Source organism: Lepisma saccharinum, chromosome 14 (assembly GCF_977018435.1).
Source record: "Lepisma saccharinum chromosome 14, izLepSacc3.1, whole genome shotgun sequence".
Lineage (NCBI taxonomy): Eukaryota > Metazoa > Arthropoda > Insecta > Zygentoma > Lepismatidae > Lepisma > Lepisma saccharinum.
This window is the reverse complement of record NC_139242.1, coordinates 52,381,431-52,404,338: the sequence shown is the minus strand read 5'-3', so window position 1 is coordinate 52,404,338 and position 22,908 is coordinate 52,381,431. Positions and strand designations below refer to the sequence as shown.

The following is a 22,908-nucleotide window of genomic DNA, read 5'->3' as shown; positions in this document are numbered from 1 at the left end:
TTAATTGTTTTGCTAATAGATATATATTTCTCATCATTTTCAGCTAAAATATTTAAATTCTGCTTCTCAAACCCCTCATATCTGATCAGATGATGGAAATCATAATTGGATGCTCCATGGCAAAATATGGGGATAAATGTTGGTCTCTGGATCTTAAGATTACAGCTATTACACAGGGCCTGTTTATATCGACTATCTGTATGAGAATGATGTTTCACCTTGTTATTTGTATCTGAAAATTCAGAATCACATAGTGGGCATTTTTCTGCATTGTTGAAATCTTCAATCTGATCCTCTGTTAAAGGCAACATGCGTTTTGATTTTAATAAGATGTTAGATGCTATGTCACGGCACTCATTTTCTATTCTATGTGCAAATATTTTGATGGCATCTGGCCCCAAGTATGAATATTCTTTACTAGCAACACCATCCTGTACAACCACATAACAAAAGCTGGAAGGTTCATGTAGCTGGTATGGTGTAATAGAAGATTCTTCAGGATCTGGATTGCAGAATGCAATAGATTTGAGGTTTGATTCAAAATCACAGACAATATATGCTGGGTGTTCCAACAAGGCTTCAAACTTTTTGAATTTGCAATTTTCACTTGGATTAGGCATCACCATATGAACAGGTTTATGGTTGCCACAGTATTTCCGATGCTCAATTAATTTGTTCTTTGCAATTTCTGCACTCTCTTCACGAACCCCATTTACCATTTTCCTGCCATCAAATACAGTTAAACATCTTCTGCACAACTTGAATATTCTATTGGATTTGTCTAGTTGTGTTCTCACTAAAGCTTCAAGACTGTGTATCAGAGTATAATGATATTTGTCATCCCCTTCAATTAAGAGCAAATTAATAGGAACAGCAGAATCATCGTCAAATGCACTGATTCTGAGAGGTTCTATCAAGCAATTGCCACGGTTAGTGGAGCAAATATAAACATTAATAGATAATTGTTTGCCGTTCATATCCCTGGCCCTTTTTTCAAATTTATCAATATTCCGAACAGACATTGGATATTCTAAGCCCTCCATTGCTTCGTCAAAATCATGTTCATGTTGTTTGTAATAATTTATTCTCTGAGGATTCCTTGAAACTGGAAACAAAGCAGCTAATATACACCACAAAAAGCATTTCTGGTCGGTATTTTTTATATTAACCACGGCTGTTTTGTTTTTAATATTGATAGGTAATGGCAAATATGTAGAACCTTGCAATGGGCTGAATTCAGAAATATGAACATAGAGCCTGTGTGGAGAGCCGCATAGGCTCCATCCAGACTCTTTTCCAGCAAATTCAGAGTGTTTGATATTCAATTGATCTATTAAACTGTTTATTATTGTGTCTGAATTTGCATTTGAATATACCGGTACAGTTTCTGTTATGTGGGGCTGTGTAAATTTAGTGCCGTTTGGCTTCTTATATTGAGTATACAATTTGAGGGAGAGCTTATAAGAGCCATTTTGTTCATTTAGAATTGCCTGCAGATTAGGATTTATACTATTCAAAAAATTCTCAATACCACATCTTGGCTCTGATACAAACGGGTAATCCCTAAGTTGACCATTAAAACTGCTATGGATAGGTTCATAGCGTGGCTGCTTTGCTGCTCTGGCATTAAGAGGTGCTTCGTGCTTTCTTTTCAGACCAGATGTAGATGGTTGTGGGGGCAATGTTGATGACTGTGCAGAGCAGGTATCTTTATGTGTATATTTGAAGTATTGCATGCTGTATTTTCTATTGCATTTGGGGCAAATTTTCGTGGGAGTTCTGTATTTGTCTGGGTTACAAATCTTTTGGTGTCTAGCCCAATTAGAGCTAAATATATTCTTATTACACTGATTGCAATATTTTTGACTTGGCATTTTTTCCTATTGTTTATTATATATATTTCCTGGGCTTCAATTCAAAACTTTATACTGAATAAAAATATCAGTTGGGTTCAGCACTGTGCTTTGTGTGTGTGTGTATGTGTGTATGTGTGTATGTGTGTTAATATTTCTCGCTTTGGTATTTATATAAAATTTCCTGGGTTTTAAATCTAATCTCTATGCTTAATCAGTTGGGTTCAGTACAGACAAAAAAAAACTGCATAGCTGGAGTATTTTTTCCTGTGCGTACCTCCCGTTTCTCTGCTGGGTGTACATGCAATCAACACTGCACGCCATGCCCCGGGGCTCGCAGGAACTAATCCATCAAGGCAATTGCTGAAGGCAATATATTGATCCGATGCTCACAGCGATCCGATGCTCATAACTCCATGCGAGAATTTGAGGAATTAATATATTGACCCGATGCTCACAGCTCCAACGGGAATTTGAGGAACTAATGTATTGAACCGATGCTGATAGCTCCATGCAAAAAATTTCACAAACCCTTTTCCCCTCTTTTCTCCTCAGCGGCCTTCAGAGGCACTGACCTAGCACAAACATGCATGTCCCAGAAGGCACTGACCTAATGCCATGTGTATTGATTTTTGTATAACAAGCTGTGACAGGTATAGGCCCGACCCTAAATAAGAGTGGATTACAACAAATATCAGATTTTGTATAAAAAAATGCAAAATATCCCAGTTTCAATTCGATCCATTTATCTGAATCGAAGAAACCAACAATTCGCATATCCCCATATCATTGTATGCTTGCCCTATTAGGATCCTCTTTTGCTGTTGTGCTCAATTAATTTTCACTAATTGGCAATTTTCTTGAAGAGGCCTAATAGAACAAGATACGGCGGTATGAGAAATATGTGAATTAAAGATATTTTAGCAATATACGACGTCTTAAGAAAGGCTTATTCGGCTCCAAAGTACTTTGTCTAATGCTTACTACCATTCCCTATTACTAACAGAAAGAGTTGAAAATGATGTAGTATTGAAAAAAGTTGGCTTGTTCCCAAGTGTTCACCGAGTTCAGACATTTGCTCATAGATGGCCCCTGTTGTTGTTGCTTATATATTTTTGGAATATTTCTAAAACAAGCAAATTTTGTTTACTGTTTTCTACAATTGGCAATACTGACATGTACTACACACCAGATGAATTCAAAGCACAGAGACCCATGTTTGTAATCAATGCTTCAAAAAGAAAACAAGTTGTGGTGAATGACAGGACAAACATTAAAATTATCTGTGAATTTCATGAGGCTTTACCTGATGACACCATATGTAGTGTTATTCTCATAGGAGAGAAATCATATGTTTATGATGTAAGAAATGAAAGAGTCACGGAGCAATTCTAGAGGGTCTCTGCATATTGCATTGTTTTAATATTGGATTGAGGCTGGGGTCCAATTAAACTTAAATTAGGTGTGTATGTGTGTGTGTCTTGGCATAGTTTTAAGTGTGGCCAATTTTGACAAGTTTATGGACAAAAATCTGGCTGATGCAACTTTTGTAAGTATGGGCAAGAGGCTCTTTCTTTCTGAGCAATTAGAGAGGGTTCCACACTAGAGCAAAAAGCTCATATAGGCATGTTGAGCTAGGTTTAAGTGTAAGCAATTCTGCTGGAGAAGAGCTCTTCCTTTCTCATGGAGTCCATGAGGGCATTTTTACAAAAATCTTGGATTCGAGGGGGTTCCACACTTGAGCAAAAAGCTCATATGGGCATGTTGAGTTAGTTTTAAGTGTAAACAATTCTGCTTGGGGGGGGCTCTTCCTTTCTACACTTGTAAGTGGTGCTCATCCTATCACCAATTCTACTACTACTTTGTAATTTCAACATAATTTAATTTGGTACGTACTGATATTTCTACTATTCAACTTTTATCAATGGCCTAACCCCCCCGACGCCCATGGCCATGCGTTTGCAATTTAATATATTTACAGACTTTTATTACTAATATTTTCCCTTCTTTCCAGTTACGGATGCCACGTGGGAAACAAGTCAGCCATCATGACCGCAGCGAGTTTGACGGAGGAGGAGTTCCAGGAGCGCCCCATCATCAACTGGGACGCCATCTTGTGGGTGAACCGCCCCCTGGAGCTCTGGACGATCCAGGTCATACTCGCCATGATCAGCCTCGCGGAAGCGTTGCTACTCGCCTATCTCGGATACAAGGTTTGTTCTCATCTACCGTCTGTGCCAGGAGTCTGTGGGGCAACGCCGCGCATAACGGTAGAAAAGGGGAGAAAACCAGTAAGCGGAGAAAAGTGGTGAGCGCTGCTGCAAACGGTTGGTAGCTGCAGTCTCGTCCCCGCCCCCACACACACACACGAGTTCTCGACCGCAGAGGACTCGTTCGCTTGCTTCACAGACTACCGGGACAGAGTATACTTGTTTACGATTCGTGGAGTCTGTGAATCGGGTAGAAGCGAAGCTCCTCGAACCATACCAAAAACATGCGATCACTGATGGGCGTAATAGCGGAACTACGTATTTCCGGTTCAAGTTTCTCATTGAGTAGACAACGTTCCAGTCCAATCTTTCCCGGAAAAGAACGTGCGTTCCAGCTCGTTTTTCACCGGAGAGAATCGTGCGTTCCAGCTCGTTTTCTCTCGGGGATTGAGTTCCAGTGCAATCCTTGCCCTGAAATGGAACTGAGTTCCAGTTCAATCCTTGCCCTGAAATGGAACTGAGTTCCAGTTCAATCCTTGCCCTGAAAGAGTACACGTGTCATTATTTCCGGGGCCCGAGTCCGATACCCGGTGGAGACACATAGTGGGTCGGATCCCACTTTAAACTGTAGGTGCAGTCCCGATTAGCCTTACTGTTCATAAAGTGGACTCAAAACACCAAATCAATCAATCGTTGTTTCCGGGGAAAAGCTATAGGTTGCAATTAAATCAAGACGGATGTCCCCTGCTATTGCTGCTTGTCATTGGTAACTCAGAAGTGTGATTGTCAGTGCCTACCCTGGTAACTCAGCAGTTAGCACATTGGTACAAAATTGCAGGATTCCAGATTGCTCGTATACACAGTTTTCAGTTTATATTTTGTAAACTAACTACACAGCTCAAATAATGAATAAGCTTTCCTTTGGACCTTTGAGAAAATGGATAGAATAACAGAATAAAAAATAATACATTCAAAAAGCAAGTAAATAATAACTCTTGCATTTTAAAAAAATGTTATGCTCTCTGCTGTCAAGAATGCGAAGCGATCAATAACGTCCAGTGAAATGTCCAGAAAAATGGAACATTCGAAAGAAATATGGTTACCACCCTATGCGAGACATTAGCACAGACACACAATTCAGAAATTACGTAAATTCAAATGTCATTATTAATTATTCATAAGCAATTTATGCAGCATTCCCACCGGACATTTTCATCGATTATATATTCAGTACTTCATTAATCAACAGTTCCACAGATGTTAGGTTCAGATACGTGCATTTTTTTTACTGTTTAGCGCCACTTAAAATTCTGTTCTTTAATAGCGCCATTTTTACACTTTTCAAATGTAACCAGCGCAATGCATGTATACGATATGTGGAGAGCCTGAGTACGAAATTCGACCAATCTCATTCTGAAGAACCTTTTGCCTTTTTCCATCTTAGAATGGCTTCTTCCTTCATTTAGTATCCCTTTTTTTTGTAACTTGATGTAGTATCCTCTTTTTTCTTGCTGCAAAATCATAGTTTTTCTCTTTCTGTAATTACATCTTCTTGATGTAGTATTCTGATTTCTTGATACAGTATCACATTTTTCCTTAGCCAGTATCCTCATACTGTATAGTCTTTTTTTCTTGATGCAGTATTCTCTTCTTTCGTGATACATTATCCTGTATTTTTCTTCATAAAGTGTCCTCATTCTCTTAATTCGGTATTTCCTTCATTTCTCAATGAAGTATCTTCTTTTTTATACATTATACTCTTCTTTCTCTCGATGCAGTATCTTTTTTTCTTGATGTAGTTTCCTCTTCACTTTTGATTCTATATTATCTTTTGATGCAATATTATCATCTTCTTTCTCTCGATACAGAATCCTCTTTTCAATTCGTTCAGTATGCTCTTTCATTTTAATTATCTTTGAGATCTTTCATAGATTTGTAATGAACGCTTTTGAATAGATATGAATCAATGGAACCAGGATTAATCCTTGTTGCAATATTAGTTATCATCACAGAGAAATTTTGCTACGCTCTCCAATCTTCAATTGTTTCAGCACACCTAATTGCATTTGTACGTAAGTGATGTGTCACTGGTCCGTAACTTGACTGTTAGGTCTTGAAAGCGACATTGATTTTGACTTGTTTTCCAATTTCCTCATTGTGGTATTTAAAATCCTATTTTTTGAATTGTTTATGTATTTTTCCCCCTTCGTCCCAACGTTACCCTGCACAAAAACTGATTAAAAAAGCCTCGCACGTCAAAATTGAAAAATGAAGGGTTTCCTTTATACGTCCTTCTGAAGATTTTCCTGGAAATGTACGTTCCTGGAAACAAGGAAGGGTTGGAAGAGGAGAAGAATTGAAGACCAATCACATTCCGTTGTAATTTGAGAGGTTTTCCCCGTGAGTGAATGCCGGCATCATCGCGCGTAGCAGCAGCGTTGCATACTCTTTTCCCAGACGTAAAATGATCCGATGTTTACCTCTCCTGTTCGTTCCCTGGGAATTACCTGGAAATAAAAAGTGTCTGAGGCAAAATAATAATGAAAGGTCCTTGATAAAAAGCAAGCATTTTGTATTTTTAGGAACAGTATCTTCCGTTTACTCTGTACAGATAAAGTTCCAGTTGGAGCTGTGTTTAATACTTTGTCAGATGCGTAGAATGTCAAATTATAGGTCAAAAGGCATAACTGTAGTGGCTTCCCGCCAAAAGAGTAGACGACAGTAGGTCAGTGAAAACCAACCACGTCGTCAAACCAGCCGTTGCCAAGCCTCACCGCAACGCTGTTGAAAGGGTCTCTGCATGTTATGACTTTCTCCACTTACTGGTACTGTGTGGCTCAAAATACAATACGCGTCGTAGGTTGTTTACTTGCGATTGCGTTTCTCGTTCTTGAACGAGGTTTTCGGTATGGAAGAGCTTTACGTTCTGATGAGAGATGATGGTGAATATGCAAAAGCAGTTAAAATAAGCACCGTTCGTAGAATTCTTAGTGTGGAGAGCGCTTCTGCTGTGAACAGGGGCGGCGCCAGTAGCGCGCACCCCCTTTCAGCACTCGTTTTCAAAACCAATTTTCAACCGAAAATACTGTAAATTCTTCAGAGGAAAAAGTTTGGAATTACCAAAAATAGCTTTCTAGGAACCAAACACTTGTTTAAAGAAGCAACAAATTCACCTGTACTAAATGCTCTTTAGTAATCGAGCACGTGTGCTTATAGTTACCAAAGAAATTGTTCAAAATTACCAACATTAGTGAATAGTACTGTTTATTGTTTACAGTTACCAAATAGCTTAACCGAATGTGTTTTGTTAATTCAACCAAATTACTTTTTTGTATGTTGCAGTGTAATTTACGTTATGACTTACGAAAATCATGTCGTCATGAGCGTATAATATTGAGTATTGAAGTGAGACCACTATTATTGTAGCGCTATACTACAGGCAAACTATTGATACTAATCTGAAGAACGTTGTGGTCCAAGCAAGCAAGCAAAAATTCATCAAGTCATTGGCATATTCTCATAGAAGCCTATACTAAATCTTGATTGGTATTTGATATAGTGGCTAAAGCATATATGCATGTTTAATTTGTCCCTTATTTTCAACATCGCGCCCCTAAATTTCATTTTGCACCCTCTCAGCACCCCTAGATGGTTAATCCTGGCGCTACCGCTAGCTGTGAAGAAGTTGAGGCGAGTGTATCGGCAAGGCATGGACGCACCGAAGGGCGTGGGGCAGGTTATGGGAGTCAGAACTCCTCTCCCCTTGGGCCATCATTTTACACAGAAAATTACCTTTTTCTACAATTTTATAATGAAAAATTTGTCATCCTTGTATCATTTTAAAATAACAGGAATCACTGTTTGGAACGCTACAGCAGCATTTATCAATCGTTACGCTCTTTTGTAGGATTTTCGGTTCATCCCTAACAAATTTATTGCTTGAGAATAAGAGCCACACTAGTTTTTTTTCTTTTAAACTTTTCATATTTTATTTCGTTTATTATTTTTCATACCACTTCATTTTATTCGATTTTTTTTTATTTGGTATAACAAGTGATCTATGATAAATGAGCGGCTCGGGAGTAAAACTTGATAAGCCACACTCCGTTCAAAATTGAGTTAACATTGAATTCAGTTGCTGCACCGTGTAAAGTTGCTGTAGAATAGTGAATGAAGTTCCTTCAGTAGCCGCTGAGAGCCAGAAACAAACGGGAATATCTGGGTAACACATAAGCCTCAATGCAATGGACGAACTTTCACTTGCATTTTTCTCGGTTTCATATTTTTGTGGGTTATCAAGTTTAACTCCCGAACCGCTCAAATAATAACTAATCCATCAATGTAACGTGTTTGTGTCTAGTGTGGCAATGTCGCCTGTTGATGATACTGGAACTGCCACAATTATATCTCATTGAACGTATTTCCAATTTAAATATTAGTCGTGCTAATGTTTACACGAAATCAAACTTATTATTTCTTCGCTATGTACTATCTTATCGTATTTTTTTCGTATTTATGTACATTTAAAAAATAAGTAAATTACGTGGTATATTTGTTCCGCTTGTCCACAGACAAGCTTGCTCAAGGCAGCTCTACACGGCATGGTTTCGGTATTATTTTTTATACAGTAATTATTTTCTTTTGCAGGGAAATATATGGCAGCAGCTGCTTTCCTTCCACTTCATACTGGAACTTGTGAATACCATTCCTTTTACATTTACGGTAAGTTTAAGAATTTATACGAGGGTAATTCGAAAAGTAGTCATTTTTTGGCAAACAGCATAGCTCCGGGAATTTTACTTTTGGACTATACTTAGTTTTTACCACAGTGTAATACATATATGGCTCTGAAGGCCTCTAAACCCTCGTCAATTTTTCAACTCAGAATAGATCAATCTTGAGTCTAATAGGAAGGGAAATGTAATGTAATATATGAGAGAAGCATGTGTGACGCTTTGTTTGTGTGAAATCCTCTTAGAATGGGCTCTGCGTATGTAGGGACAGCAAAATCATAAAAGTGACTGTATGTATTACATCCATTGCACAGAAAGTAAGCCCTAGATGTTCCGACCAACTTAACAGTGTTTTTAAGATGTGTCTGTTCGTTTCCACTTCAAAGTGAAATTGGTAAAAACATATTCCACACTGCTGACCGCTAGTACTACATGTGATATGCTTGATTACTTTTTATCATGCTGTATTTATAATTGTGTTTTATACAGTGTTAACTGTCGGCCAATCTAGGCTAACTTTCTGTGGAATGGCCGATTATTTTAATGGTTTCCCACAAGTAAAAGCTGAAATCGAAATTCAGTTATTGGAAATACCATCAATGCATAATCATGCCTCGTTGGTAATCAAGAGCCTCAAGGTTGACTTGCTGGTTATAATTACTTTAATGTTTGCTCAGGAGGACTCAGAAGCGATCCGTTAGGTGTGAATGAAATAATGAAACCTTGACATTCTTACAAAAAAATAGGCACATGATTAATTCATTTCACGGTAGGATACATCTCAATTCAACTAGTAGCAAGCATATGTAATTAGAAGGCATTCTGTTCGATTATTTTCGATTAGCCTCTGCACGGTATACCTTTGTACAGTCAAGGACACTTCTGGGTTGTAACAATCACACTATACATCAATGTGATTGTTACAACCCAGAAGTGTCCTTGACTCTACCACACAAACGTTATGTCTCAGCTACGCTGCAAATGGTTTAAAGAAATGCTTATTTTTTATTATTGATTTTAAATTTTTAATTTACATTTTTTATAATTATTACTGTCATTGTTTTCTTCTCTTTTCAGCTATGTTGGCCACCTCTTCGAAATCTATTTATTCCGGTGTTCCTCAACTGTTGGCTCGCGAAACACTCCTTGGAGAATATGTTCGTAAGTGTCGGCTCCTAATTGTTTACCTTTTAACACTTCCAGACATGTTGCTTGTTCATCCCGGCACAGACTTGTTGTACGCCAGTATATTGTTTGATGTTTTATGAAGGCAATAATTATGGTTTACATATTATTTTAGCATCCAGTTTTGTGTATGCCTCGAGATATAAAGGAATTTGGCCATTATAATATGAGTCGAAGTTCGGATGTAGAGTTATTGGTAAAAATGATCTGAATTTGAAGCAGCCTCCCAGCGCCCTTTAGTTAGGCAACCAGGATCGCACAGCAAACTGCCGCATTGCATATTACGAAAGGGTAACCATTACTGTAGATGGTGATTATAGAGTACCCCTAGATGAATACTTTGATAAAGTACAGTCATCAGCAATAAAAAATAGACATCTAGATTCTGAAATACTCGCTTTTCGGCCATCGCCGTAGACTTAGGCAATACACACAACACCTTATAAGGTAGCGTATGTCAGGACTTCTCATTTCTTTTATTTCGGGCGACTGTAAATGCATTTACCATCTATTCTCAAACATTACCTCGCAAGGTATTATATTGTTTATATGAAAAGAGTAAACTATCGTTTTTATTACCGCCATTAACAGAACTCCCTAACTCATTATACAATGTGGAGATTCGTTGTGTATTTCGGTTTGCCTGTCGGTCAGGCTCGTGAAATGCAGCCTAACTTTTGCCCTTGACTGTACCAGTGCCCTTAACTTTCCAACTCTCTCCCTCTGCAAATATAAGAGGACCTGGAGGAGAATATAGAGATACGAAGGAGGAGTTGAAAAGAGTGTACAGTGGCGTGTTAATACCCTTCAACTCCATCTTTCCTATAGAGGTGATGGTCAAATATAGCACAGACTACTAACAGAAGCTCCTTACGAATTTCCTGGCTCGCCACTGATGAGAGTGTGTGTGTGTGAGAAAGGGGGTGAGACTTTTATTGGAAAATCTTGTCCATCTAGTTATCGTATTACAATATTAGTCAGAGTATACTCGGGATTATTATACCGTCGTGTGGGGAAATATCAGATTTCAACACTTCAGTTCAGAAACAGATTCAGTCTCTGTAACCGAAGACTTGTTTGAAGCACCAAAAGCAACTAAAAACACAAAATTTATGCTCCAATGCACACAGTCCTCATGCTACTTGATACGGTTGTTATTCGAGCTAACAATTTGACGGTGGTCTAATTTGCACTAACATAAAAAAAATCACCTCAGACCATGAGTTTGTTTCTGCAATTAGCAAGCGGAATATCCAGCACCAGTTTGCTGAAATTTAAGCGTATGACGTTGATTCATATTTTTTTTGTTCTTTGCGTTCTGCTGGTCTGGTTGGCTGCCTTTCCTCCAACAGGATCTCTTTGTTTCCCGCCCAGCATTGACCCTACGTTCCCTCTTCGCCCACCCTCCTTTCTTCCCTGTGTGTTTCTGTTGCTATGGTTATTGTTAAAAACTAATGAGGCTTCGTTAGCGTTGTGGTGTGCCCATGACACGATTTCGCACTTGCGGAGATTTTGATATTCTCTTAATTACTATCTATTCCTTTTAACGGTTTTCAAACAAGTGTTTCTGTTCTCCATACGTGTGCATAGCCATAAATATTTTATGGTCATGCTTTCTCCCAGCGTGGTGCTTGAAATTTGTTCAGCGAAGTGAGCTTCAGGTCTACATACTAATATATATATATATATATATATATATATATATATATATATATATATATATATATATATATATATATATATATATATATATATATATAAATGTATGTGTGTGTGTGTGTGTATATAATATTAGGGCTGAACAGATACGATACCTATGCCGATGTATCGGTATCTGAAAGTATCGGTTGGCATTTGTTTACAAATATCGGCCGATACTTTTCAGGCATTTTGGTCTTTTATGGACTCTGCAAAAAAAATGCCGCGCGATACTTTCGTGGAGCCTAATTATCCTGAAAATTATGCAAAATTCGATGTTTCTTTACCTGTTTTACGAGAAATTAAATTTTGTAATAACATATCATGTACGAGGGTGGATCATTAAGTATCGCACAACTTTTTAAAAAAAAGAATTTAATAGGTAAGACAACATAAATTATACACATTGAAAGCACATCTTTTAGCTCCATTTCGACATAGGAGCCAAGTCTTTCAACACATATTTTCCATCGTGGCACTAGTTTCCATATACCCTGTTTATAGAATACAGCCATCTGCGCGCAAACGATTGCACTTCTTCATCGGAATTGAAGCGTTGGCCACCTAGGAATTTCTTCATTGGGCCAAACGGATGGAAGTCTGAAATGTTGAACCGCCCTGACAAGGTTCTGAGATGGATCCGCCGATCGTTGAGAATTGCCTGCTCAATGGCTTTAACATTCCGTTTCGTTGCAGCTGTTACTGGTCGCCCGGAACGTGACGAGTCAACAAGGTTCACACGGCCTCCTTGAAAGAATGTGCACCACCTGGAGATGTTGCTACGGTCCGAACAGTCTTCCCCATGCACGCCCAACATTTCCCTGAGAATTTCATTAGGGTTTTGTCCTTTCGCCCACAAAAATCGAACTACAACTTTGTCTGTGGAAAAAAATCCTCTACCTGAACGATCTGATCCGAATTGTAACGAAAAAGCTTCACACCAGCATGATGCCAGAGTGGCGATGTTTTCCCACCTGGTATCATCTTTCTCGGATATCAAGACATCCGGGAAACCAAATAAATAAAAACTATACTTTAAAGCATTGTTTTAAGTTAGCCGAACAATCAATATTCCGAAAACTTCCTCATTCAAGACCTATGCATAGGTTCATCGAAACATGTAAAGCTAAAGCCATGAACACAGTCTAGTCAAGGTCACGCCGCCCACTTACAGTGTTACCAATAAGTAACAATTTCAACCGATGAAATCAACCGCATAGATGCAACGCGCGAAGTGTCGACTGATCAGCTTAGAAGAAGTGGCAACCCTGGAGGGCCAGGGGTGTGGAGGAGGCAAGGGGAAGCTTCGACCATGACTGGTCTATTTTCGTGGAGAGAGCAATAGTCAGTCACCTAAGCTCTACCACAGCAAGAGTATAGGTTACGTACCTTTTACTAGAAACCTTACATTTTGTTGTTGTTTAAGTTGATGAAAGGCTGTGCTTTAATATTTACCTTATGAAGACAGTGTCAGTAAAATACGAAAATCAATTCCTTCTTTCCAGAACGACCTCCACAGAGCAATGCAAAAATCACAATCTGCACTTTCGCAACAGCTGATGATTCTCTCGGCCACTCTACTGTGCCTAGTATTTACAAGGTAGGTAATTAGTAGTAGTGGTGGTGGTGATGGTAGTCAGTAGCGGCGATTGGATGCCAAACCTGGGAGGTGGTGGAGGCAAGGATAGTTTGTGGGCCAAAAGTGGCAAAAATGTAGGGGGGCATCTGCCCCCCCCGTTATCGCCGCCGCTGGTGGTGGATGTAGTGGTGGTGGTGGTGGCAGTATTAGTAGTAGTTGTAGTAACAGTGGTAATAGTGTTTGTGGTGGTGGAAGTAGCATGGGCGTATCCATTCCGGAAATTGTTCTTTGCCCCTCTGGAAAAAAAGTGTTGTAAATCGCCTCGGAAAATTCCACGTACACCCATGCATAGAAATGGTGTTAATTGTAGGATAGTAGTATCAATAGTAGTAATTTTGGTGGTAATAGTAGAATAATATTGGTGTTGATTCACTTCCAAGCAATCAAACACTGTATACTCTTTGATTTTTAATCATTGTGGTCACTGTGCGAGTTGAACGTTTTTGCTTTTGGGGGGAGATGCACATTCAGTGGCGTGTTTGTGATTTCATTTAGGGAAGGAGGTTTTTTTGGAGAGGATATGTAAATTTGTATATAAGGGGGGTTACCGGTCAGTTATTGCCTGACGGTACTAGTAGTAGTAGAAAATTGGTTCTAACCTATGCCATTCAATTCTATAACATTACACATAATTTAGAAACACTTAGTACATACATTTACATTCTAGGAAAACCAAACCTCTTACCAAAAAACAGCTATCGAACTAGTAGCATCGAAAACATGACCAAATGTCTATTGTAAACCTACCTACAAGTTTCTTGTGGACTCGAATGCATGTAAAATATCAGAATTATGCCATGAAATCTTTAGTGGAAAACCGCCTGCTATTGGCTCGGTTGGAAAACCGCCTGCTATTGGCTTGGTGAGTACTTCAGTTGCAAAATATTTTTTTCACAAAGCTGCATACTCTTCAACAAGGAAATCTTTCATAACTGGACCAAATCATGTACACGAATGATGTTGCAATTCTGTTTGTTACATAGTTTAAAAATGGTATACTATATGCTTTCAATTCAATTTTCTTTTAGAGGGATAAAAACACTCCTGGCAGGGATAAGAATAATTGTCTCTTGCCAGGGATAAAATTCTTTGTGAGGGGAAAATCCCCAGCATCCTCTCGTTAATTCGCACACTGATTGTGGTGCTTGTGATATAACGTGCTAGTTATTCATTCAATAGCCAGCCATAATCATCCACTTGGCAGCATGGTAGTGTAACACACTGCGACAAGGTCCTTAGGCTCGAATCCTGGCTAAAGCATCCAAGCGTTTGTTCCAACTCTTTCATCGGGTTATCGTTGTCGTCGATCAGCCTATGGAGTTACAAAAAGCGACGTTCGATAGTCAAAAGCTATCCTGTCAAAGATAGTAGATGTGGGCGGTAAAAGGTTGTAAATTATCTCGTAATTTTATTATTTCTTCGAGAAATACCACGGTGACGTTATTAACATTTATCCGGGTTCTCAGTCGAATAGGTCACAAAGTATACATTGATTGAAACTCGACATACGCACTTTACGTCACAGAAATCAATAGAATGCATTCTGAACGTATCTTTACAGCTATCGGATCTGCTGTGACTGTTAATTGCAAACACATTAAAGCATTAGGCCAATTAGGATCATGCCATTCAATGTTAGGTTTACATTTGATGCAATTATATCGCTGCATTATGCATGAAATGTATAGATCGAGAACAACTCGTGACACTAACCGTTGTAAGTAATAATGGTTCATCACAACAGTGGTCTAAACCTCATTCTCTTGCTGCTTGCAGTGTAAACAAAAACGTAACTAATGCGGTATTGAGACTTCAGAAAATTTGGAATATGCTTGTCAAGTAGGTACACCAGAACTGTTAAGAGTGTACCATTACAAAGTATCGCTTCTGTAAACCAATGAAAAAACGTACTGGCGCCATTCATCACTTTTATGAATGTGTTACGCAGAACTCCTCAATTTCAAACCAACTAGTTAATTTTTCGCAGCAGCCCCGTAACTAAATTAAGTTACTATGCTTTTACTAGTACACCATGCATTAATTTGAATAAAATTTCCAAGCGGCCCTCCCCGATAGCGTAGCGGTAATGTCATCCCCTTGTAATCAAGTGTCCTGGATTCGATACCTAGTAGAGGCGCATAGTGGTTCGGATCCCACATCAAATTGTACGTCCAGTTCCCTGCCTATCCCAGCATAAAATGGACTTTGAAAACCCCGAACTCAATATTCTTAAGCAATCATAATTATAAATTATTAAAGTTTATTTACCATTATTTTGTAATTTCTAGAATTGTTCAAGCTACACTTCCTTATGACTGAGAATTTTTATATCAATTCAAAAAGTAACAAATGTTTACAGAGTTGAATATTTTTAGTTTTACGAAGAGACATTTCTGGTAATGTTTTTATCAAAGACTTATGACAATGCCTTTTTTTTCGAAGCTCTCTTGTTTGTTCTCATGGAGGGGAAAAATTATTTCCACGCAGTTGGAAACTTCCACGTAATCGATTGGAAATGTGGGAGAAAGACAAGAAACCAAGAAACGCAATACAGTTCTCAAGCCCACGAACGTCAGCTAATGATTTCTGTTTGATCAATCAACTGGAATTTCCAGCATTTCCCCGGGATCTTTTGGTGGAGTCGGAAAGTTAACGGCATCAATCAATCAAACGACAGCGCCAACTGGTGCCTTTTCGACGTTTTCACGTCTCCGCAAAACAAATGAAAAGCGGGGAATGGAAGATTGCGTAAGGTTTACGGTGCAAGAAAACTTCTTTATTAAGACCGAGCTTCGAGGTCGAAAGTGTGTCAGGTGCTAACGTGGCTTTTGATATCATCGGAAATTGACAACGGTGCTTGCATATTTGTTAAGTAAATACGTAATTGAGATCTAGACAGAAATGATGTTATCTTTGCGCTTCTGCTGTTATGGCACTTCTGACTTTTCTGTTCGACGCAAAACAAACGAATCTCGAAAACGTTGAAATAATACTTAAGGAGCAAGGTAGAGAGAACACCAACAGAGAGCGGTAAACTGAATGCTAATGGTTGAATGCAACGGTATAACTTTCTAAAATAGAATAGTCACAAGGGGAAACAACTTGTTTGAACATAAATCGATTCGAAAACAATTATATTTATATAATAATTCTATGCAATTATAATTAATTGGATAGTTACTAAAAAATATCAGTCGATGTAACATTCATGACTAATTGCTAGATAAATTGTACGGCATTAACGTACGTTAAGTCGTGTTTACTTGTTATTTGTGACGTCGGCATTTGTATGTACTGTAATTGTGTTATTTAGCGTAATTTTTCTGCCACTTTTGGCTACTAGCGATGGTGAGGTTAAGTGATGATGATGATGAAATTGATGAAGGGACACTCGTTCCCAGGCCGGAAATCCAACCCGGGAAAGTTCAAAAGTCGGCCACTTGTTAAGCCTCGCCGTGTATGGTATTAACGTAAGTACTTGAGTAGCAGGAATCTTTTAAACTCAAACATTCTCGTTCTCGGACGGTCATTTTAACAGTATAGATCTTACGTTAGAGTAAACTAGTATAGATTTACTACTACTTTCCCCTTCTGGTAGTATTTTGTCAGTAATAGGTCAGCGCAATGCGCACGAGTCTGTCCTCCGAAGCAGTGTTTCTCAACCGCCGGACCGCGAGGTGTTCTCCTGAAGTTGGCGACATGCCAGCTCGGGCTGGCAACCACCTGGAGAGAGATTGCCACTCGTTTCGGATTCTACTGCGATAACAGAAAGTGCTTTTGCGACAGTGGCGGGGCTGGGTCATACTATCAGACAGTGTCCGACATGGAACATGCTAGTGAAAATCATCACTTACCAAATTAATTTCATGATTTTGGCCAGAGGACACTTAATATATTCTATTAGCTCCGGTCATCAACTAATTTAAACCAAATTTTATGTACAAGCCTAGACATAAAGGAACTAATGCTCTCTATGGTTATGCCATAATTTATTTATTAATATTAAATTGGGTAGATATTAATTAACGTATGAAGGATGGAAAAATTAGAAAGTTCTTTACGAGTAAAATTACTGGGATCGACTTTTAGAAAACGAATTTACCGGGCCCGGGCTAACGAAGGTTTAGAACCACTGCTCTAAGGCAAATGCACCCAGTTGTTTCGTAAGAGGCACGCCACTGCCCCTGAGGACTTACTCGAAAAATGAGAAGTCGGGCTACTCCAATACAGATTGACCTGTCCTGTTCTGAAGCTCCTACGTACGTACAAATGATGAACAAACCTTAACAAATACAATTCTAATACGTTATGTTCCTATTCCAGTGTGTGCGGCATCCAGCATTTCCAAAGGGCGGGCCATCGTCATTTGAACCTGTTCCAAGCCACGTACTACGTTGTGGTGACGTTTTCCACTGTGGGATACGGTGATTTCGTACCAGACATTTGGCCGTCCCAGCTGTTCATGGTGATAATGATATGCGTCGCCCTAATCGTGCTCCCAACACAGGTAGGTTCTATCTCCATAAACCTCTCTCATCTGTGTAGTGTGTGTATGTCAATATCATGTAGTTGTAAGTCATCTGCAACTTGTTAAATTTTATATTTACTCTGCCCTAGGAGTCTGTTGAGCAAGCGAATGAAAACAAGTAGTGACTCCACAAACTCCTGCGACAGACTGTATACTCTGTCCCGGGAATGTGTGTAGCAAAGCTGCACATAAAAGTAGAGAAAGGGAGAAAGCGAGTGGCGGAGCGAAGCAATACGGACTGCTCGTAACAGCTGGTACTTGCAGCCGAATTTCCCTCTTAATGCACCCACATCCTCTCTCACGTGTTCATTGGTCGAGCCCTCTCCAGTCACTACTTGCGCAGAGACTCTTTTCGTTCGTTTGCTCCAGAGATTCTTGAGATAGAGTATAGTTGACCGTTAGGGTCAGTGGAGTACAAGAACTCTGGTGCCAAATAGTGTCGCCGTCAAAACTTGTCCCTACCACAATTCTTGCTGTGAAAGTGTACAACACTGGCATGCCCAAAAAGGGGGTTGGTTGATTGCTATAACCCCCGTTTGGAACAGTATTAACAACAACAAAAAAAAGATCAAAGGGAGGAGAAGATCCAAAATTAGAGCTGACTACTCCCTCCGGGAACGCCACTGGTGTTGTGCTATATTGTTAGAGAAAGTCTCCCACCCTTTCTTATTACGATCAGATCTAAAATTCTAAATGCACTTTAATTTCATCATTTTTGTGCAAAACTATTGTCACTCTTAGAATTAGCGATCCCTTTAGGTTTTGGGGTTAGCACTTTATTTTTAGTAAAATACATTTAACACTTCTTATTCGTCAGAACTTTCGCTCACAACACACATTTTTCCGGTCTCTTTCCTGTTTTCAGACAACTCATTTGGATTTTCAGTAAAACGTAAACTCCTTATTTTCTGTTAAGAAACTCAAACATCTATTTTTGTCGGAAATAAATTTCTGTATTTCCTATTCTTAAAAATGTCTACTACAAGATTCGCAGAATATGATAAATAGCACAACTTTACAATATTAACGGTTTCAATTTGTGCAGCTATTTCTTACTTCGAATTGCAGACAACGTCTGAGCATGAAGTCCAAATCGCTGGTAAGTGAATTTTGAAAAATTAAAGGGAGAATGAAATATACGAAAGGAAGCAACTAGATAGCATAACGAAGGGCCAATCTTGCGCCCCTCCTATGCTTAGGCCTAATTCTGACACTGGTGCAAACCTGAAACCTGTATCCATTATCCCAAAATTAGTGAAATTCCGAAAGATGTTCCAAACATGTACAATTCTATGTATACATTTATCTTTAATGTAAACAGTAGGTTATAAGAGGGAAAATAGTTTGAAGAAGGGCAGTATTTCGCCTGTTTTCATTCTCTGCTAGGCTGCTATACTAGAACGCATATGTGTAATTTGGGGGCAAGTGGGGCATTTGCCCCTCCGCTTTCTCCAAAATAATTTTAAGGTTTATAAAAATTTACTTTCTTGCTAACCACTCCGCCACGGAGATCGGCTCAAATGATAGCGTGTTTTATTATTATTATTATTATTATTATTATTATTATTATTATTAAACAACCCCTCCATAAGCTTTATACCCTAAGAAAACCTGGAACATAAATTCATTTTTTTTCTTAATGTACGGATATGTGGAACTGTACAATGTCGAAGTTCGATAGCGACAATATCGATATATCGCACAGCCCTACTAAGATGTTCCTAAAGATCACTGATCCGTATTTCTTTCCCACAGTTCGAACAACTGGCATTCACCTGGATGGAGCGCCAAAAGCTCGGAGGCAGTTATTCCTCGCACAGGGCACAGTCGGAGAAACACGTCGTCGTCTGCAGCACAACACTCCATGCTGACACCATCATGGACTTCCTTAACGAGTTCTACGCTCACCCGCTACTCCAGGTAACTTTTGTTTCTTAATTGGGTGAGTTTGGTCCGTATTCTCTTAGAGTAGGTTTTTCTTTACTTGGTCGTTTAGGTTGAGTTTGCTTGAAGTCCACTTTATGCACAGATACGATAATCGGAACTGGATCTACAGAGTGACCACAAAGTCACTTTATTTTCGACTCGACGATTATTTTGCTTAAATGCTTGATACTGACACGTACCTGACGGTTTAAGAGTCCAGAACATCGGTATGGAGACAGTCATTTTCGTATCATAGTCGAATTCTGCGCCATAATCACATGTTTTGCGAAGATTAATACGGGGTCACGTACTTGAAGACATCGTTCACAGCTGCTCGTAACTCTTGCCTTGTACGATACCAGTTATTTCACTCTCTTGATAAACCCCCCAGAGATGAGGTCGGGACTTCTTTGAAGTTAGGTTAAGGGAGCTGAGTAATCTTGAACCTCTTGTCCAGGAAAGGTCTTGTTTAGGTAATGACTCACTTGCAACGTGAAGTGCGCCAGAACATGGCGCCGAATTCAGCTGTAATACGAAAATGACTGTCTCCATACCGATGTTCTGGTCTCTTTTAATATTAATGTATCAAGTATGTGTCCATATATCATAAATCATATGTCGAAAATAAATGGGGGTAAGTCCACTTTGTAACCACTCTGTACATTTTAAAGAGGGGGCCGAACCACTTCACCGGGTATCGAACCCGCAACCCTTCGATTAGAAAGCGATGACATTACCATTTATAGCTTATAAATCAGTGTTCACATACGATGTTCGATTTTATTTTTATTAGTTAGCGTCTCTTTTCTGCACTTTTAACTAATCGCGACGATCAGGATGAGTGGGATACTTGCAAAGAATACCCATGATCAGGCTGGGATTCGAACCTGGGAACCTTGACATGTTAGCGATACTAACCACTCCCCCACGGAGTTCGGCCCGTAGTAATTGTATTCGATGTACTACAGGCTTGAGCAACTCTGAAAGCCAGCTAGCTTCGCGCCTACGCACTGAATATGCGCGACCGACGAAGCCTCCTGACTCGCTCGCTTCATCTTTTCTATCTCCTTTCAACACTCCAGTACCATTGTTCGCTCTGCAGTCCACACGTGCACAAAAGAGCGCTCTTTCATAATTACAGTGGGTTGACCATTCTTCACATGATATACCATATCGCAACACATGGCAAATTACCCTCGCAGGACTAATAAAAAATTACATTTCGGAACTTTTTGTAAATTTTGTTGTAGAGACATATGTTTTTTTCGGTCTGGAGTTTCTATTTGTGCATAAATATTAAATAAGAGTGTAAACAAAGAAAATAACAGCGATTGCTCCAAGCAGGAATCATGTGTAAGAGACAGCATTTTAGCACTTTGGGCATAGAAACGTTTAGCTACGGCTCTGGTAAGTTTCTAAGAACTTTCATGTTGCTGTAAATGAAGGAGGAGTGTTAGTTTAAGAAAAAAAAAACAATTACCAGTGTAAAGGGACAGGTAAAAAAGTACAGCAAAATCAGATAAATTATTTGATGACGAAAGAAAATCTTTCCAAAAAGCAAATCGTCGGTGATCTTTTGCATTAATTCTTGCAGGGAAACTGTCATAATCTGAAAGAAAATTTCAACCTCAAGCTGTAGGAAAGGGTAAGGAGGCACTCTGTTGATTAAGTACCTTGCTTGTCCCTCAGAGGCAATTCTATAGATGGAATCATACCCATGTTTTTTTAAAAGGGCAGGGGATTGATTTCCTGAGGGGGTAAAGTGGTTCTGATCTAAACGCCCTTCGTATGCCTGTTGTAATTATCTGTCAATGTAACTTAGTTTGACTTTTCAAATTTATTCATTTTGAAAAGCTATTTATTGTCCATTCTTTGTTTAAAGATTGCATCATCAAACTAACTGTTGCCAAATAATGGGGCTGTTCATTGCCAAACTTTTCCGGTGGCGGCGCCACCCCTGTTGTGCCCCTAAATAATTTCGTTCGTCATTTGGTTGCCCTAAGCTTTACATTGGAGCTCGATGGGATGGCTATTCAAACGTTATTTTTAATGAAGGTAAGAATTTCTCGTCTAAATTGACAATAAAAATGGGTTTAGCAAAGCTTTAAGATTATGAAGCCAGTCATAAGTTTCCGAAAATTATATTTTCCTGAACCTAAGAATTAATATATTAAAGCGCAACGGAATGGTTGCGAAAACGAGCTAAATATAGTACGTTTTTGCACAAAGAACACTAAACTTGACGTCATTTAGCTGCCATGGGTCGAAAATACAAAAATTTAGATTTTTACACTATGCTTTGCTTTTTTCTGGTCCCAAAATTATATAGAAAAATGTATTAAGTGCGTAAACGCATGATATATATTATTATACACTATGACTGACATTATGCCCTATCCGATAATTTCATTGTATTAAGCAGATATTCTCCTCTCATCTTATCGTCCTTCTTTTTCTTGGTAACAACAATTTTAAAATTATAATTCCTGTAAATAAGATAGCCCTGGAGGTTGCGAGACATGAAACAGAAGATTTTTTTTTTGTAATAACTGTTCTTGACGATAAATGTTTATATATAAAACATAGGAGTCCTATGAGCATATTTACTGGCTACGTGGAAAAGTACTATATCACGTGAAAAAGAGGTCAGTTATTAAAAATAACTATAAAAATATAAATACAGTCGCGCGGAATTATTATGCATTATTCTTTGCCGGATCCTCAACAATAGATCACTTAAATTGTGAAAATTGCAAGTGACGTAAAAAAGTGCTGTGGAAATTTTAAGGCTTTTTTGAGTTCCTATATCTTTTCTGTTGTTGTCGATCGTCTTTTCAAAGGTCATTTTTTACAGCACTGATTATTCAGCCATCGTGTTCAGACATCATTTCTGAGGTTAAGATGATATTAAACTTGTAATTTAATGTAATAGCAGCACGTTCGGCATCAAATTTCCCATGTATTTAAATGGGAGAACAATTGCCGATCAAAAGCATGGAGACACAACAGGGCTGCTGCCACCTACAATAGTTTGCTTTGACCAGGCCCATAACGCATTGTGTGCACTGACAAAATAGATAAGGACGTCAGTAAACTCATCGATGAATTCTGGAAAATAAGCCATAGCATCAGATGC

At 38.8% G+C, this 22,908-nt stretch overlaps 1 protein-coding gene across 11 annotated transcripts in view; it reads left to right on the top strand.

Moving 5' to 3' along the window:
- SLO2 (slowpoke 2) overlaps positions 1-22,908 on the top strand; it is a 388,893-nt gene that overhangs the window by 272,727 nt on the left and 93,258 nt on the right. For all 11 annotated transcript variants that reach the window (XM_083135590.1, XM_083135592.1, XM_083135594.1 and 8 more), the window contains 6 exons: positions 3,868-4,066; positions 8,711-8,785; positions 9,874-9,957; positions 13,185-13,279; positions 17,642-17,825; positions 19,602-19,766. In XM_083135590.1, coding sequence (XP_082991716.1) covers positions 3,868-4,066; positions 8,711-8,785; positions 9,874-9,957; positions 13,185-13,279; positions 17,642-17,825; positions 19,602-19,766 — 802 coding nt within the window. The remainder of the gene's footprint in view (positions 1-3,867; positions 4,067-8,710; positions 8,786-9,873; positions 9,958-13,184; positions 13,280-17,641; positions 17,826-19,601; positions 19,767-22,908) is intronic.